We start from the raw sequence: 17,005 nt of genomic DNA, 5'->3' as shown, positions 1-17,005 counted from the left end.
TTACCTTTTATTTCTGCTCGTCACCACTTACCCTCCTGCCCCATCTCTGCCCACCCCGAACGGTAGCCCTGGAACAGTCATAGGAGTGAGGTAGAGCAGAGGGGAGAGGAAGACTAAAAACAATGCAAACGAACATTTTTTTTAATTAAATGTTATAAAATTTATGTATTTTCCATATCATCCTCTACAGTAATTTGTAGTTTCTGCCTCCTAGATACTTATTGAAGCCCTGGTGACACAGTGGTTAAGAGCTCAGCTGCTAACCAAGAGCTTGGCAGTTCAAATCCACCAGGCGCTCCTTGGAAACCCTATGAGGCAGTTCTACTCTATCCTATAGGGTCACTATGAGTCGGAATTGACTCGATGGCAATGGGTTTGGGTTTTTTGTTTTGTTTTGGTTTGGTTTGGGTTGGATATCAGTACTGTGTACCAACTGAACTAACTAGGCAATCCTTGTTTTCAGAGGCCAACAAAATTTCCACAAGATTCCCCATCACATATGTATAGTCAAGTCATTGCTCAAACCTTGAATTCCAACACTAACTCTACCACCTCCCAGAGTAGCCTCCTCACCTGTCTCACCCTCACCTCAGGATGCTGCAGCTATGTAGATGCATCTGGTCTCCACCTGACCCAGTCCCAGCATGCTTTCCTGCACCAGTAACATCTAGCTTTGCCTCCTCCATACACTAACTCAAACGTCTTTGTCTCCCCTAGACAGAGATCCTTCTGTAGAACCTCCCTGCTCATCAAGGCTGCTCATTCTTTCTTGAACATCCTCACAGCCACCATCTTGGGTCAAGTCCTCATAACCTGTACCTTGATAGCTTAACAGCCTGCCAATCAGTCTGTCCACTTCTAGATTTACCAGTCTCCAATCCAGAGTTCTGCTACCAGAGCGATCTTTTTAAATACAAATCTGATTGTGCTATTTTACTGCTTTGCTGCTTAAAATCCATCAATCCAGAACAAAGGATACACTCCTTAGCAAGGACAAACAAGTCTCCCTACCTTTCCAACATCATCTGTCATCCACCACCAGTCGCACAGCCCTGTGTTCCAACAAACCAACCTGTTTGCCATTTCTCCAATGACCCATGCTTGCTCATGCCTCCCTATCTTTGCCCAGTCTATTCTCTCTATCTGCTTCCCCCACTCATCTTTTAAGATAAGCCTTAGATTAAGTTAATTATCCCCACTAAGTGCTCCCAGAGCACCCTGTACTTCTCCATAGCGGCACCTATCATTTTGCTTATTGTTGCTTATTATTTTTCTATGTCCTCCCCTAACACATGAGCTTCATTGGAGAGAAATTATATCTTCTTTGTTCATCATTGTATTGCCTGTACCTAGCATAGTACATGGCATAGTAAACACTCAATATGATATGTGAGTGACTGACTAAACAGTAATAACAGCAGCCAATATTTATTCCATACTTATCATGTGCCAGGCACTGTTATGAGTACTTTACATATGTTAATTCATTTAATCCTCACAATAATTCTATTACCATTACTTCCACTTTACAAACAAACTGTGGCACAGAGAGATTAAATAACATCTTCAAGGTTACATGGCCACTGAGTGACAGAGTCAGGACCTCAATCCAATGAACTCCATAGCCTAGGTTCAACCACTTCTACATATTGCCTCTTATTTATAAATGATTCCACTCAAATGTCACCGTCCGTGAAAACCTTTCATGACCACCCAATCCGAGTTAGATGTTTTCTTCGGTATCCCATGACAACCTATACACACTTTCATCATAGCTTTTATCACACTGCACTATATGTCTTAAACCAAAACAAAAAATAAAAAAACAAACCCGTTGCCACAGAGTCCATTACGACTCATAGCAACCCTAGAGGATAGAGTACAACTGCCCCACAGAGTTTCCAAGGAGCAACCGGTGGATTCTAAATGCCGACCTTTTGGTTAGCAGCCAAGCTCTTTTACCATTGCACCACCAATGTCCACCTACTACCACTATTCCATGAGCTGTGTGAGGACAGGGACTCTGACTTAGTCTTATTTTTCTGTTTCAGTGCCTAACCAGTTGCCATCAAGTCAATTCCAACTCACGGCGCCCTTATGTGTATCAAAGTAGAACTGTCCTCTGTAAGGTTTTCAAAGGCTGAAGCAGTAGATCACCAGGCCTTTCTTCTGAGGCACCCCCAGGTGGATTCAGGCCTTCAACCTTTCAGTTAACAATGAGGGTATTAACCTGTTTGCACCATCCAGAGACTCCACCCTCAGTGCCTATCACATGGTAAACACTCAAAGCATACGCATTCATTTTTCTGATGATCCAGTAGGTGGCAGACAAAGACAATAGCTAAACAGGGGCCAGGCTGCCTTACCTTTCACACTGGTCACTTTCTTCATGATAGTCTCGTGGACTTGGCACACAGTCACTGACACTGTGGCTCCGGGTATGCCATAGCCCCAGATCACCGCCCCAGAAGGCTCCTTCTGCAGTACCATGTAATTATCGATGTATGAAGCAAAGCGAAAATCAACACCTAAAAAATGTAGCAAACACTTAGAAGGGCGTCATCAGGAAATTCATCACCAACTGATTTGGGTGAAACTGCAATGAGCAGAGAGTCTTTATACAAGAGAATCTGGATATACTCAGTCCTTTTAATCATCTAAAACTAGATCTTATTCCTCCTAATTAGGGAAGCAACATAACAAGAACAGGTTCCAACAATATGCATCATGGTACAAGATGACCAATAATGAAAACTCAAAGAATGTAGGGTAACCCATGCACCACAAACCCCCTTCCCTTCAGAGCTCTTGATCTTCCTTTCCTCTCAGGCTTGGCCCTAAACACTTGGCTCTCTCCCCCCAAATCACTAAAATGCTCCTTTTACGCATGCCACAGATGGTGTTTATAAGAAAAATAAAGCACTTCCTTCCCTGACTTTCCACTCCCACTCCCACTCCCACTCCTAATGGCTGGGGCTAAAGAAGCATGCCTCTCTCCAATACAACCTCTGATCTTTCTTTTCCCACTTTTTATCTCCCCCTCTCCAACCTAAAAAAAAAAAAAACCTACCAGTGTTAATTTCCCTCATATAATTCCCCTTGTTCTGGTTTTTTGACAATCCAGTGTACTGCACTAAAAATTGTAAATAAGCACTTACAAATGTGACAAGTATGCTTCCTCCTAAGGTAAATTCTGATGAACCAAGACACAAAAATAAGGTCAGAAAGAGATAAGTCAAAAAAGCCCAACCAAAGATTGTTCGTCCCAACTTTGCCCATTTTACAAGCAAAATTATACAAAAAGAGCAAGAGGAAGCACTGTGGGTTCTATTCTAGAGATTCACTAGCAAGACTGCATAAAAATTCGCTTTAATGAGACCGTTCCTATTTTTAACATCTAGCCTATACTGAATTATTTTATTATTAACAAGCACTGATCCAAATTATCTCAGTGAGTTCCTCATCAAAATTTAATAAGGAAAAAAATAAAGTTCCTTCTATTACATCCCCGTATATCTGAACAAAAGAAGACAAAATCCTTAGCAGAAAATAATTAACAAAATGAATATTTTTTAAATGAGTTTTAAATAAAAATAACAGACAGGAAAGAGCATATTAACAAGGTTGACATTTTCCTCCCTGAAAGCTACAAATGATGACGGCCCCGTAGGCTATACTTAACAAGGCAGACAGCTAATGAAGTCTCCTACACATACTCAGTCAGTGGCCTATTTATCCTGCTCTTTGAATATCAGCCCAGTCCCTAAAAATCTTCAGCTCTCTCTTATGAACTAGTTCCATAATGAAACCTACATGACAATCAAAGATCACCCAGAAGACCTACGGGGCTAGAGATGCACAGCTACCACGAGCAAATCTCTCCAAGAAGAGACTACAACACACAGGATTGCATAAGCGCGTTGGCAGCCTGCTGGGGGAAACAGAGAGGCACATGTGTGGGAGGGCCTCGTCTTGGGTAGGTGCTATGGAACAAAAAACGAAAGCCAAAGGCATAAGGGCTAAGTAGGGTGAGAGTGGTGGAAAGGAGTGAGGAAAACTGGCTAGCAGTTGTATGAGCCTAGAGTCCACGCAAAGGAAGGGCTCTAGCCGTGTGCAGCCAGTGGTCCACAGTCTGGGGGAAACGCCTCTCCAAGTCACTGTTACAGCCAACAGACACATCCTGAACCTCTTTATGCATTCCTCCATTCTAGCATAAAGGATATTAGAGATGCCACAGATCTTTCACCCTCTAGGGTATAATCTTCATTGCCTACTGATCAAGAGACTGAAACCCAAGAACGTTAAGCATTTTTTTTTTAAATAGCTATCATATCTTAAGAGGTCGGCTGCTAACCAAAAAAGCTGGCAGTTCGAATCTACCAGCCACTCCTTGGAAACCCTGTGGGGCAGTTCTGCTTTGTCCTATGGGGTCTCTACGAGTCGGAATCCACTTGACGGCAACAGGTTTGGTTTTGGTTTTATCACATTCGTTAATTAATTCAACAAATATTTACTGATGCGGACTTTATGCCACACATGATTTTAAGCACTGGAGATTTAACAACGAGAAAGGATGGGGGAATGAAAAAAAAAAGACAAAAATCCTTGCCGGCAGGAATCTTACATTCTACTGAGAAGCTCACAAGTAGCAGATACAGTGCTAGACACATTATTGTTGTTGTGATCCATAGGCTTTTCATTCACTGACTTTCAGGAGTAGATTGTCAGGCCTTTCTTCCTAGTCCATCTTCATCTGGAAGCTCTACTGAAACCGATTCAGCATCAGAGCAACACGTAAGCCTCCAGCCGGTAGCTGCACAGGAGGTGCATTGACCAGGCATTGAACCCAGGTCTCCTGCATGGAAGGTGAGAATTCTACCACTGAACCAGTTTTACAGACATTAAACTTATTCGACTGGTCTAAAATCACATAGGCAGTTAGTGATAGAGCTAGAAACCAAGCCACCTGATTCCCACTCTGCCAGCTATTGATGGTAAATCAAACAAAAGTCATACTCCCTGTCCTTGTAAAGCTCAAATTCCAAGCTAGCAACTGTATACAGTGGAACATTACCAAGGAATTGAGCAATGAACAGAAACAGGAGACTGGAAAGTGGGGGCAGACCTAGTAATTGCTTTTGTCAAACACAAGACACGTTTAACATTTGAATTTTTTTTTAGGTCTTGGATTTTTTCATTTGGGGATTGGAGAAGAAAAACAGGATTAGTGTTGTGGCGAAAGAGATCATCATTAAAAGTGGGCTTACGCAATTAGGACAGTGCTTACCTCTGGTGAGGAGCTGGTGGGTAGGTTTGCAGGGGAACATACAGGGAGCCTCAATAATGCTGGCAATGTCCTAGTGCCTAAGTTGGGTGGTATGTTCATTTTGTTGTTTTATTGTCACACATACTTTTGTATGTATCAAATATTATGTGATAAAAACGGGAGCAGGGAAAACAACCTGAAGATGTCAGCAGATGCAACCAAATAAGGCATTAATGAATGAGAAATACAGCCAACGTTAATGAAGATGATGTAACAATATGACCCAAAAGAGATTAAACACTGATGTTAACAACCTTTAACAGAAAAACTAATAAAATATGTCCCTAATCTTTTCATCTTCTCCCTACCTCATATAATGGACCCCAAAGGTCACAGCACAGGGAGATAAGCATCAGGGAACGAACACTGCAGTGTTGCTAGTCTGCACTCCCTGAAAAAAACACATACTGAGCTTCAGTCTGTCTGAATTGGGGTATTTCTGGGGGTTTCTAGGTAGAGCAGCAGTCATTTTTCTGCAATCCATTCTCCCAGCTCAACTTTCATTTCTTTGGGATCCACTCTTGCGGTGGTTTTGAAAAAAAAAAATAGGTCCATCATTATTACTGTACGCTAGCAGACAGATTCCCTCTTCTGGTTTCTCCATGCATGTAACCCACTTGCCCAGCCTGCCTATTGTGAGGACAGGGGTATGTATTCAAATGACAGGATCTGACCTAAACAATAGCCCAACGCCAGTCACCCTCCTCTCCAAAGTCACGCATATTATTCCACCACCAATATCTGTAACTGCACCAGAAATCACAGCAGAGCCTTAAATATTCTGAGCCAGTGAGAGGGTTGTTTCTTAGCCCTAATCACTACTTAAACTAGTAAAATTTAATTCCCCCAAGGAACCCAGCCTTAAGCAAACCTCCCCAAGGCACAACTGTGCGGGCAGCACTGAAATGTCTGGATAACTCAGTCACCTGTTTCCCAATAGTATCTAACTAGCTTCTAACTAGCTAACTAGCTGCACCCCCTCCCCACCCAGCTCCCCTGCAGCTGCTCAAAGACCCTGAGGGCCTCAGTCTGGGTATATTTGAGCTTCCGCACTCAGACAAACCCAACTCTCCCTCTGCCCTCGACACACTCTGTCAGAAAGAAGGCATCCCACAATGGTGCAGGAAGCGTTAGGGCCGAAGCACCGACCCTAAGTCTGGGTCTGAGATCCCAGCTCCTGGCCCGGGTTCCTTTCCCGATCCCGAGAAGGGGGGCACCGGTAGGGGTCCTGCAGAGGACGCTGGATCTCGGGGCCGGCGCAGGCTGAGGGGCAGGGGTTCGGCCGGGAAGCCTCACCTGCACTTCTGCTGACCCACAAGATTAAAGGCATCATTAGCCCAAACACCAATCCTGGTGCGACCATGATGTATCACCAGCGCGCGGGACTCCGGAAGTGGGGGCTAGCTGGGGGCGCGGCCCGTGGGGGCGGGGCCGGAGCGGAGCAGGGTGGAGGAGGTGACTCCACCCCTCGCGTGCCCTTGAATCCGCGAAGCTGCCCGCGGCCTCAGGGCGAGGCGGTGCCTCTCACCCTCTCGGCCGCCGTAGTTGAAAAAGAAAAAAACGGTTACCCAGCAACGAGAAAAAACAACCGGAACCATCGGCACCAGCTCAGAGAGAAAGAAGAGGTGAGGCGGCTTCCCCACTTCCTCTCCAAAACCAGGACCTCGCCTTTTCCTTTCGTGTCTCGTGTTCTCTCAGGATCCCCGACATACGCCAGGAATACTGGTGCAGATTAGCCAAGGCAGCCTATTCTGCCCAAGTCCGCAATCCCAGGTCGTCCACATCCAGCCCCCGGCAAGACCAGGTTTTCCCTTCCGTCCGCCCTACACTCCCCAGGTCTGACCAGCCCTTCTTTTCACAATCCTAGACTGATTCAATGCCTCATCTCCTGCCCCTCAAAAAAAAAGAAAGAAAAAACACTCCATGGATCCGGCCTCCGCTTTCATTCCGCATTGACAATCTCATGAACAGACCAGATCCCTACATGTTCTTTTCATAGTAGCCTAACCGGCTGCTTGGCAATTACCCTTAATCTAGCCCGTATATTCCAAGACAGGGAGAGAAGGCCTGGTCAAGACAAACCCAAAAAATAAAAGGCCCTGAAAACTTTGGAGACCAAAAAAAAAGCCCAGTGCCCTTGAGTCGATTAGGACTCATAGCAACCCTAGAGGACAGAGTAGAACTGCCCCAGGGTTTTTTGGAAACTAGGCTTTCAAAATCATGACCTTGCCTACTGCTCCACTTCGGAGTAAACAGCTGTTTAGAAGTCAGGCTTCATGAATGGAAGCTAAAGAAAAGATTAAGTGTGAAACGTCTTCATTCAACAAATTGGGGGAATTTCTAGAACCAGGACTAGTTCCAACTTTTTAAAAATGTTTTTTGTTTCGTTTGTTTGTTGTAGATATAACCACCTGCCTAATTTCCTAAACAGGGTCTTCTCAGCAACTTATAATGAATTCAGCAAAGCTAGGTTTTTAATCATGATTCTCTCTAAATTCCTGTAAGATAGCAAAAATTACCATCTCCTCCTAAGAACCAAAAGACAGAGGGATGGAGAGAAAAAATATTTACCGTTATAGTGAAAAAATTTGTGATTGTCCTAATTTTCTAAAGAAGTATTCAGCCTAATAAATGGGCCTGTATTTGTAATGTTCTAATTAATAATGGAAACCCCGGTGGTGTACCGGTTAAGAGGATGGCTGCTAACCAAAAGGTTGGCAGTTCAAATCCATCAGGTGCTCCTTGAAAACCCTATGAGGCAGTTCTACTCTATCCTATGGGGTCACCATGAGTTGGATTTTGGAAACCCTGGTGGCCTAGTGGTTAAGAGCTACAGCTGCTAACCAAAAGGTCGGCAGTTTGAATCCACCAGGCGCTCCTTGGAAACTCTATGGGGGCAGTTCTACTCTGTCCTATAGGGTCACTATGAGTTGGAATCGACTCAATGGCAATAGATTTTTAGGTTTTTAATTAATAATGGAGAAGTCAAAACTTTTTAAAATACATGTATGAACTCGTGTTGGAAAAAAAGAATTGAAGTCTACAAAATTTGGGTCTCAGAAATAATTGTTGTCATAGTTGTGATTACATAAATAAAATCATACATATTTAAAGACAGTGCTCTTTAATGAATCTCTAGGTACGATAGGCAGTTCCTTCCAAGGAGATGTCGATTCCATTCTCCAACACCCACTACCGAATTCCACAAGGATTTGGGAATCTTCTTGAAGGGCTGACACGCGAGATTCTGAGGGAGCAACCGGACAATATACCAGCTTTTGCAGCAGCATATTTTGAGAACCTTCTAGAGAAAAGAGAGAGTAAGCTTTTTAAAAATAGGCATCTTTTTTTCCAATAAGAGACTAAGCATTTGGTTATGGTGTAATTAAGACCATCCCCATTCCACAGAAAATCTTTTTGAGGCAGTTGACTTCAAATAACAGAATTTGAAACAGCATGTGCCTTTTTGACAAGTTGTCTTAAATAGGTTTCACATTATGGAAGGTTACTAGTTTATTACCCAGACCTTTTTCACTATATTTCTCGTGGACATACTGGGTGGAAGGGGACCGCAAAAGATCGTAGTCATCCATTTTTTAGCAGACTGGTGGCGTAGTGGTTAAGTGCTACAGCTGCTAACCAAAGGGTCAGCAGTTCGAATCCGCCAGGCGCTCCTTGGAAACTCTATGGGGCAGTTCTACTCTGGCCTATAGGGTCGCTATGAGTCAGAATCGACTCAACGGCACCGGGTTTGGTTTTTTTTGTTTGTTTGTTTGTTCCCTACATCACCCAGACAGTTGGCTGTCTATCTTTCCTAGGAGGAGAGTTTGCAGTTTTCTTTAAAGGTTGATTTGCAAAAAATAATTCTACACTCTTTAGATTAAAATACATTGGTATTCATTGGGGGTGTATGAAACTGTTCTACAGTAAAGGTGCACAGACAAACTGCTTTCAAGGCAAGCTGCTTTGAGTGAACTTCATAGTATCGGAAGGTAATTTACACTCTTCCTTTATACTCTCAAGGTCCCATCCTGCCCAGAGTCTAAGATACATGCTAAAGTGACTCTTTGGTTGAAAGAGAAAAAACAAAGTTCCTTCACGTTCATAAATAAAATTTCTAAATCACCTGCCTTGAAGGTTCATGGTTATCAGGACCTGACCCAGTGTCGGGATGGGAATTATTATGGCCATAAGTTTATACAAAAAAACCTATTCTTGATTAGAACAATCTTTATGTTATCATCTCTTCTAGTCAAGAAAAACCTGTCATCATCATTACTTTTCACGATAGTGTTCCAACAGAGTGGTAAAGGTGACTAGACATATCCACGAGCAAATAAACATTCCATTTAAAATCATTATACAGAGGGAGGAAACTTAGCTTGAGGCTTGAATTCAAACAACTCCCATACACACTGCACAGCTCTAACCTCTAGCCTTTGCCTTCTGCTAGCAGGGCTCAGAATCACTGCCAGTTTCCTGAACGTTGCTGGTCTTTTCCATATTCAGTCAGTGTGGATATTTATTGCACAGTTTGAAGCTTAAATGCCTGCCACTGCAAACACTTTGATAAATTATCTTTTTTCTGATCGGGGGAAGTCATTAGGAGAAATTTTTAGGGGTAAGAGGTAAATCGTAATGAGCATTAATTTAATTTTGTTATTATAACATTAATTTTACAATTAATGCAATAAAAAGTTATTAGTCATGTATTTAATTTTAGAACTCAGAAACATCCCATTACAAAAACATTCGAGTCATTATTACCGGATCACGGTGATTAAAGCAATTGGTGATTCAGATTAACGGCCCAGGATACTAGCTAATAAACAATGGGTAAAACTATTTGAAAAAAATTTAAGTACCACACCCATTTCCACCATGTCAACCAGACAGGAATTATCCAACTAATACAAAGCGTCAGAATTTAATCTCTACAAAAAGGGAACAAAAATCATTAAGGTCCTGTAACCCAATCTCCCACACAATACAAGAATTCTCATGCCAGCATTCCTCATAAGTGATGACCAGGCTTAACTCTGATTTGGGGGGCAGGAAACGTGTTGGTATACAGTATAAGTAGTAGGTCAAATCAGTAGGGAATAATGGACTTTTTAACAAATGATGTTGGGATAAAAATAGAAAAAGATAAATTGGATCAAGTCCTTAAACCATGTTGTTGCCATGAAGTCAATTCCAACTCACAGAAACCCCATGTGTGCAGAGTAGAACTGCACACCATGGGGTTTTCAAGGCTGTGACCCTGAAAGGAAGCATATCACCAGGCCTTACTTCTCAGGCATCTAAGGGTGGGTTTGAATAGCTAACCTTTCAGTTAGTAGACCAGCGCTTAACCATTTGCTTAACCTTCCACCCAATGGGTAACCATTTGCACTACCCAGGAACTCCTTACACCATGTATTACGGATTGAATTGTGCCCTGCAAAAATGTGTCACTTGGCTAGGCCATGATTCCCAGTATAGTGTGGTTGTCCTCCATTATGTGATCTGATGTCATTTCCTTATGTGTTGTAAATCCTAACCTCTATGATGTTAATGAGACAGGATTAGGGGCAGTTATGTTAATGAGGCAGGATTCAATCCACAGAATTAGGCTATATCCTGAATCAACCTTTTTTTTTAAGATATAAGAGAATTGAGCAGAGAGGAGGGGGACCTCCTACCACTAAGAAAGAAGAGTCAGAAGTGAGCACATCCCTTGGACCCAGAGTCCATGTGCTGAGAAGTTTCTAGACCAGAGGAAGATTGATGACAAGGATCTTCCCCCAGAACTGACAGAGAAAGCATTTTCTGGGAGCTGGCACCCTGAATTTGGACTTCTAGCCTCTTAGATTATGGGAGAATAAATCTGTTTGTTAAAGCCATCCATTTGTGGTATTTCTAGTATAGCAGCACTAGATAACTAAGACATAATTTGGTACCAAGAGTGGGGTGCTGCTCTAACAGATACCTACACTGTGGAAGCAGTTTTGAAACTGTGAATGGTTAGAGGCTTGAAGAGTTTTAAAGTGACTAATAGTAAAAGCCTGGTTTGCTTTGAAGAGACTGTTGGTGGAATTATGGTCATCAAAGACAACTCTGGTGAGGAGTCTGAAGAAGTGAGGAGAGCTGTAACACTGAAGATGGTGAAGACAGTGAGAAGCAGCAGCAGAGAAATAGCAGCAGCAGAACCAGAAGACCAGCACAAGACATCACGGGAGCCTACCCAGAGAGCAAGAGAGCTGAGTGTCTTTGTGCAGGAGGCTCCGTGCCACAGTGGGGTGTCTTCAGGCACTTAACAGTGGAAGTAGACTTGTCAAACCACAGAGCAAGAAGGCTGAGTGCCTTCTGGCCGAAGTGTACTAGCAGAGTGGGGTTCCTCCAGGCGTTTTTCAGTGGAGCTAAAGAGCTTTGGAACATTTGTCCCAGTAGGACAGACACGAGTGGTGAGGCCTGAAGGGACAAGAGGCCAAGGAACCATGAAGCAGATGCTGAAGAGACAAGGAACACAGGAAGCAGAGCTGCCTCAGTCTCAAACGGTAGGGCCACAACCTCTTGGGTTTCCAAGGGTAGAGCCATGGCCTTTGGGGTTTCAAAGGGTGGGCCCACAGCCTGCTAGCTTTCAAAGAGTAAGATCTTCACCAACTTGATTCCAGAGTGTGGGGCTACTTTCATGAGTGCCACAGGCATGGGCCAGGTCTGCTGCCCAAAGCCAAGAAGGCAGAGCTGCCATGCCCAAGGGGCAGAAGAATGGGGTCTGCAGGACAAGGGGGTGGAGTCACCACTCAGATGGACTAGAAGAATGGGGCTGCCCAAACATGAGGGAGCAGAGTTGCCACCCCAGTGGGCCTGGAAGGCAGAGCTGAAGCCCAAGGCTAAAGGGCTTCCACCCAGAATCTGGAGAGTGTGACCAACACACAGAGTCTGGAGGGCAGGACCATTGCCTAAAAGGTCTGTGCCTGTTCCACCATTTTTACTTTGCAAGCAGATAACTTGTATTCTAAATATCACAGATGAACAGGAATTTTGCCCCAGGATGGAATTTGCACTTGGAGTTGACATAAGACTTCTAGGATAATATGATGGAGTGAATTTGTTTTACATGTGACAAGGACATGAATTTTAGGAGGCCAAAGGGTAGAATATTGTGGATTGAATTGTGTCCCCAAAAAATGTGTGTCAACTTGGCTATGCCATGATTCCCAGTATTGTGTGGTTGTCTTCCATTATGTGATCTGACATAATTTTCCTACGTGTTGTAAACCCTAACCTCTATGATGTTAATGAGGCAGAATTCAATCTACAGAATTAGTTGTATCTTGAGTCTATTTCTGTTGAGATATACAAGAGAGAATTGAGCAGAGAGGAGAGGTACCTCCTATCACCAAAAACGAAGAGCCAGGAATGAGCATATCCTTTGGACCCAGGGTCCCTGAGATGAGAAGCTTCTAGACCAGGGGAAGATTGAAGACAAGGACCTTCCCCCAGAGCTGCCAGAGAGAAAGCATTCTCTGGGAGTTGGTGCCCTGAATTCAGACTTCTAGCCTTCAAGACTGTGAGAAGGAGCCCTGGTGGCACAATGATTAAGAGCTCAGCTGCTAACCAAAAAGCTGGCAGTTCAAATCCACCAGCTACTCTTTGGAAACCCTACTCTATCTAGTTCTATTCTGTCCTATAGGGTTGCTATGAGTCAGAACTGACTTGACGGCACATAACAACAACAGACTGAGAGAATAAATCTCTCTTTGTTAAAGCCATCCACTTGTGGCATTTTGTTATAGCAGCACTAGATAACAAAGAAACCATATAACGAAACAAAAAACCAAACCCATTGCCATGGAGTCAATTCTGACTCATAGCTACCCTATACAACAGGATAAATTCCAAGTTGATCTCAGATTTAAATATTAAAAAATGAAACCATGCAAATACTAGGAGAAAATGTAGGTAAATTTCTCTATAACTTAAGAAGAATCTTTGCTAGCTAAGATTCAAAGTTCCAGAAGCAATTAGGAAAAAGATTGATAAAACTGATAACATAAAAGTAAACTTTTACATGACAAAAATCACCATAAGGAAAATAAAATGACAAAGTGAGAAAAAAAAATATTGGCAGTTTATATCACAACAGGTTAATGTGATGGTTAATTTGCTTAGCAATCAGTCCAATGTCTGCCAAACCACTAAGAATCATAGCCTAGCCAAGTTGACACAGGAGGAGATATGCTACACTCCAAAAGAATTTCCTGAGTTCTCTAATATGTACAAACAGAAATCTGGGGAATATGTGTAAGAATGGCTATTAGGGTATGGGATAATGGTGCAAGAAACATAAAGTTGGATCAATCTGAGTTTATTGATATGCGCCCACTAAGCACAGATTCTTCATTCAGAGGTTCAGAAAGGATCTAATTGTTTATTTGGTTGGTTCAGTGAAGCATGGATAACAGGTGGCCTGCATTAAATCAAGTTGAAGTACAAGACCTGCCTTGGTATACTGCAGAAGAAGGAAATAGATTGAATATCTACTAAATATTTACTTCATCTGTATAAGCGGAAAAATTCTAGGTCAAGTGAACAGCGGTCTAACTTGAATTGTCATAATAGTCACCACCCCTCAATCAATTCCCAGACTTGAGCCAGTTTACAGACCCACAACCCCCTGAATGAAGGGGAGGCTGAGTCCCCTTGAGGAAGGACCCTACTACACTGCCAAAAATTTATACTGTTAATCTTTCTCCAAACTGCCCCATAGGGTTTCCAAGGAGCAGCCAGTGGATTCGAACTGCCAACCTTTTGGTTAACAGCCTGAGCTCTTAATCACTGTGCCACCAGCAGTGACTGTTAATTGGGGAAAGGAAATAATCAGACTTTTTGGGGATCACTGGATAATCTGAACTGATGCTAATTCCAGGAGACCCAAAACTTCACTGTGGTTCACCAGTCAGAGTTGGGGGCATATGGAGGTCAGGTTATTAATGGAGTCTTAGCTCAGGTTCGGCTCACGGTGGGTCTGGTGGGTCCCCGTTATGGATTGAATTGTGTCTCCCAAAAATGTGTGTCTACTTGGCTAAGCCATGATTACCAATATTGTGTGCTTGTCCACCATTTTCTGATCTGGTGTAATTTTCCTATGTGCTATAAATCCTAATCTCTGTCTATGGTTAATGAGTCAAGATTAGGTTATGTTAAAGAGGCTCAGGGTGGAAAGTAAAACCCTTTACTCAGGTCACAACCCTGATCCAGTGTGAGGGCAATTTCCCTGGGGTGTAGGCTGTATCACCTTATATCTTACAAGAGGTAAAAGGAGAGAGAACCGAGCGGAGACGGACTTCATTACCACCAAGCAAGAAGAACCAAGAGCACATGCATCCTTTGGACCCAAGGTCCCTGCAGTCAGAAGCTCCCAGCCCAGAGGAAGATTGATGACAAAGATCTTCCCTCAGAGCTGACAGACAGAGAAAGCCTTCCCCTGGAGCTGGCACCCTGAATTTGGACTTCTAGTCTCCTAAATTGTGACAGCATAAACCTCTGTTTGTTAAAGCCATCCACTTGTGGTATTTCTGTTATAACAGCACTAGATAACTAAGACAGTCCCTGAACCCATCCTGTAGTGATTTCCCCAGTTCCAGAATGCATAATTGGAATGGGTATATTTGGCAACTGGAAGAACCCCCACACTAGGTCTCTGACAAGTGGAGTAAGGGCTATTATGGTAGGAAAAATCAAGTGGAAGCCATTAGAACTGCCCCTACCAAAGAAAATACTAAACTAAAAGCAATACTGCAACCCTGGAGGGATTGCAGAGATTACTGCCACCATCAAGGACTTAAAGGATGCAGGGATGGTGATTCCCACCACATTCTATTTGGCCTGTGCAAAAAACAGATGGATCTTGGAGAATGACAGTGGATTATCAAAAACCTAACCAGGTGGTGACTCCAATTGCAGCTCCTGTGCCAGATGTGGTTTCACTGATTAAGCAAATTAATATATTTCCTGGTACGTGAGTCAGGAGAAGCCCCCAGCCTGACCAATGAACCTGGGACTTTCCAGTCCCTACAACCGCATGAGCCATTTCCTTGATATAAATCTCTCTCACACACACGTGTGTGTGTGTGTGTATGTGTATACGTATACATTGATTTTGCTGCTGTAAAGAACCGAGCCTAAGACAGAAATATATGGAGTGATCTTCAGCATACATATTAAGGGAAAAAAAAGCAAGGTAGAAAAATTATGTTTAGTATGCTACCATTTGTCTAACAAGGGAGAGACTGATATGAACCATTTGTTTATATTTTTTAAATGGAAGGATAAATCTTTAAAAAAGTAACAGTTACGTCTAGGGGGAGAGGGAACCAGGGTAGAGGGTACTGGATAGAAGGTAAGCTCTGGATATATATTGAATTTGTTGTTGTTGTTAAGTGCCGTCACTCGGTTCTGACTCACAGCAAACCTGTGTACAACAGAGCAAAACACTGTCCTGTCCATATTGAATTTAGAATTATATAAATGTTTAACATATAAAATTAAATCCAAAAAATGTTAAGCAATTTTTAACAACCATAAGCAAAACCCATGTCTGTCAGTTTGGCATACTGTGGGGGCTTGCATGTTGCTGTGATGCTAGAAGCTATGCCACCATATTCAAATACCAGCAAGGTCACCCGTGGCGGACAGGTTTCAGCTGAGCTTCCAGACTGAGACAGACCAGGCCAAGGACCCAGTGGTCTACTTCTAAAAGGAATTAGCCAGTGAAAACCTTAAGAATAGCAGTGGAACATTGTCTGATATAGTGCCAGAAGATGAATCCCTCAGGTTGGAAGGCAGCAAAAGATCACTGGGGAAGAGCTGCCTCCTCAAAGCGGAGCCGACCTTAATGACAGGGATGGAGTCAAGCTTTCCAGACCTTCATTTACTGATCTGGCACGACTTAAAATGAGAAGAAATAGCTGCGAGCATCCATTAATAATTAGAACCTAAAATGTAGAAAGTATGAATCTAGGAAAATTGAAAGTCACCAAAAATGAAATGGAACACATAAACATCGATATCCTAGGCATTAGTGACCTGAAATGGACTGGTATTGATCATTTTGAATTGGACAATGATATGGTTTACTATGCCGGGAATGACAAATTGAAGGGGAATGGCGGTGCGTTCATGGTCAAAAGAACATTTCAAGATCTATCCTGAATTATAACACTGTCAGTGATAGAATAATATCCATAGGCCTAAAAGGAAGACGAGTTAATACAACTATTATTCAAATTTACACACCAACCACTAAAGCCAAAGATGAAGAAACTGAAAATTTTTCAGCAAATGGATGCAGCACTGGAAATGCTTACTCGTCTATGCCAAGAAATTTGGAAGACACCTACCTGGCCAACCGACTGGAAGAGATCTATATTTATGCCTCTTCTCAAGAAAGATGATACAACTGAATGTGAAAATTATCAAACAATATCATTAATATCACCCACAAGTAAAATTTTGCTGAAGATCATTCAAAAGCAGCTGCAGCAGTATGTCAAGAAGGAACTGCCAGAAATTAAAGCTGGATTCAGAAGAGGATGTGGAACCAGGGATATCATTGCTGATGTCAGATGGATCCTGGCTGAAAGTAGATATTACCAGAAAAATGTTTACCTGTGTTTTATTGACTATGCTAAG

General features: G+C 42.8%; 2 protein-coding genes across 4 annotated transcripts in view; one reads left to right on the top strand and one right to left on the bottom strand.

Moving 5' to 3' along the window:
• Positions 1 to 17,005, bottom strand: part of SIAE (sialic acid acetylesterase) — a 112,151-nt gene that overhangs the window by 45,951 nt on the left and 49,195 nt on the right. For 2 of the 3 annotated variants that reach the window (XM_023557096.2, XM_023557097.2), the window contains one exon: positions 2,367 to 2,528. In XM_023557096.2, the coding sequence (XP_023412864.1) occupies positions 2,367 to 2,490 (124 nt within the window). In that variant the 5' untranslated portion in view covers positions 2,491 to 2,528. Of the gene's footprint in view, positions 1 to 2,366; positions 2,529 to 6,622; positions 6,725 to 17,005 lie in introns of those variants that run through there. The other variant, XM_003417488.4, reaches the window with a different exon arrangement.
• Positions 8,493 to 17,005, top strand: part of SPA17 (sperm autoantigenic protein 17) — a 28,570-nt gene continuing 20,057 nt past the window's right edge. The window contains exon 1 of the mRNA XM_023557014.2: positions 8,493 to 8,646. Within this exon, the coding sequence (XP_023412782.1) occupies positions 8,493 to 8,646 (154 nt within the window). The remainder of the gene's footprint in view (positions 8,647 to 17,005) is intronic.

This window comes from Loxodonta africana, chromosome 15, assembly GCF_030014295.1.
Source record: "Loxodonta africana isolate mLoxAfr1 chromosome 15, mLoxAfr1.hap2, whole genome shotgun sequence".
NCBI lineage: Eukaryota > Metazoa > Chordata > Mammalia > Proboscidea > Elephantidae > Loxodonta > Loxodonta africana.
Note: the sequence above shows the minus strand (reverse complement) of the source record. Positions and strands in the feature narration are given on the sequence as shown.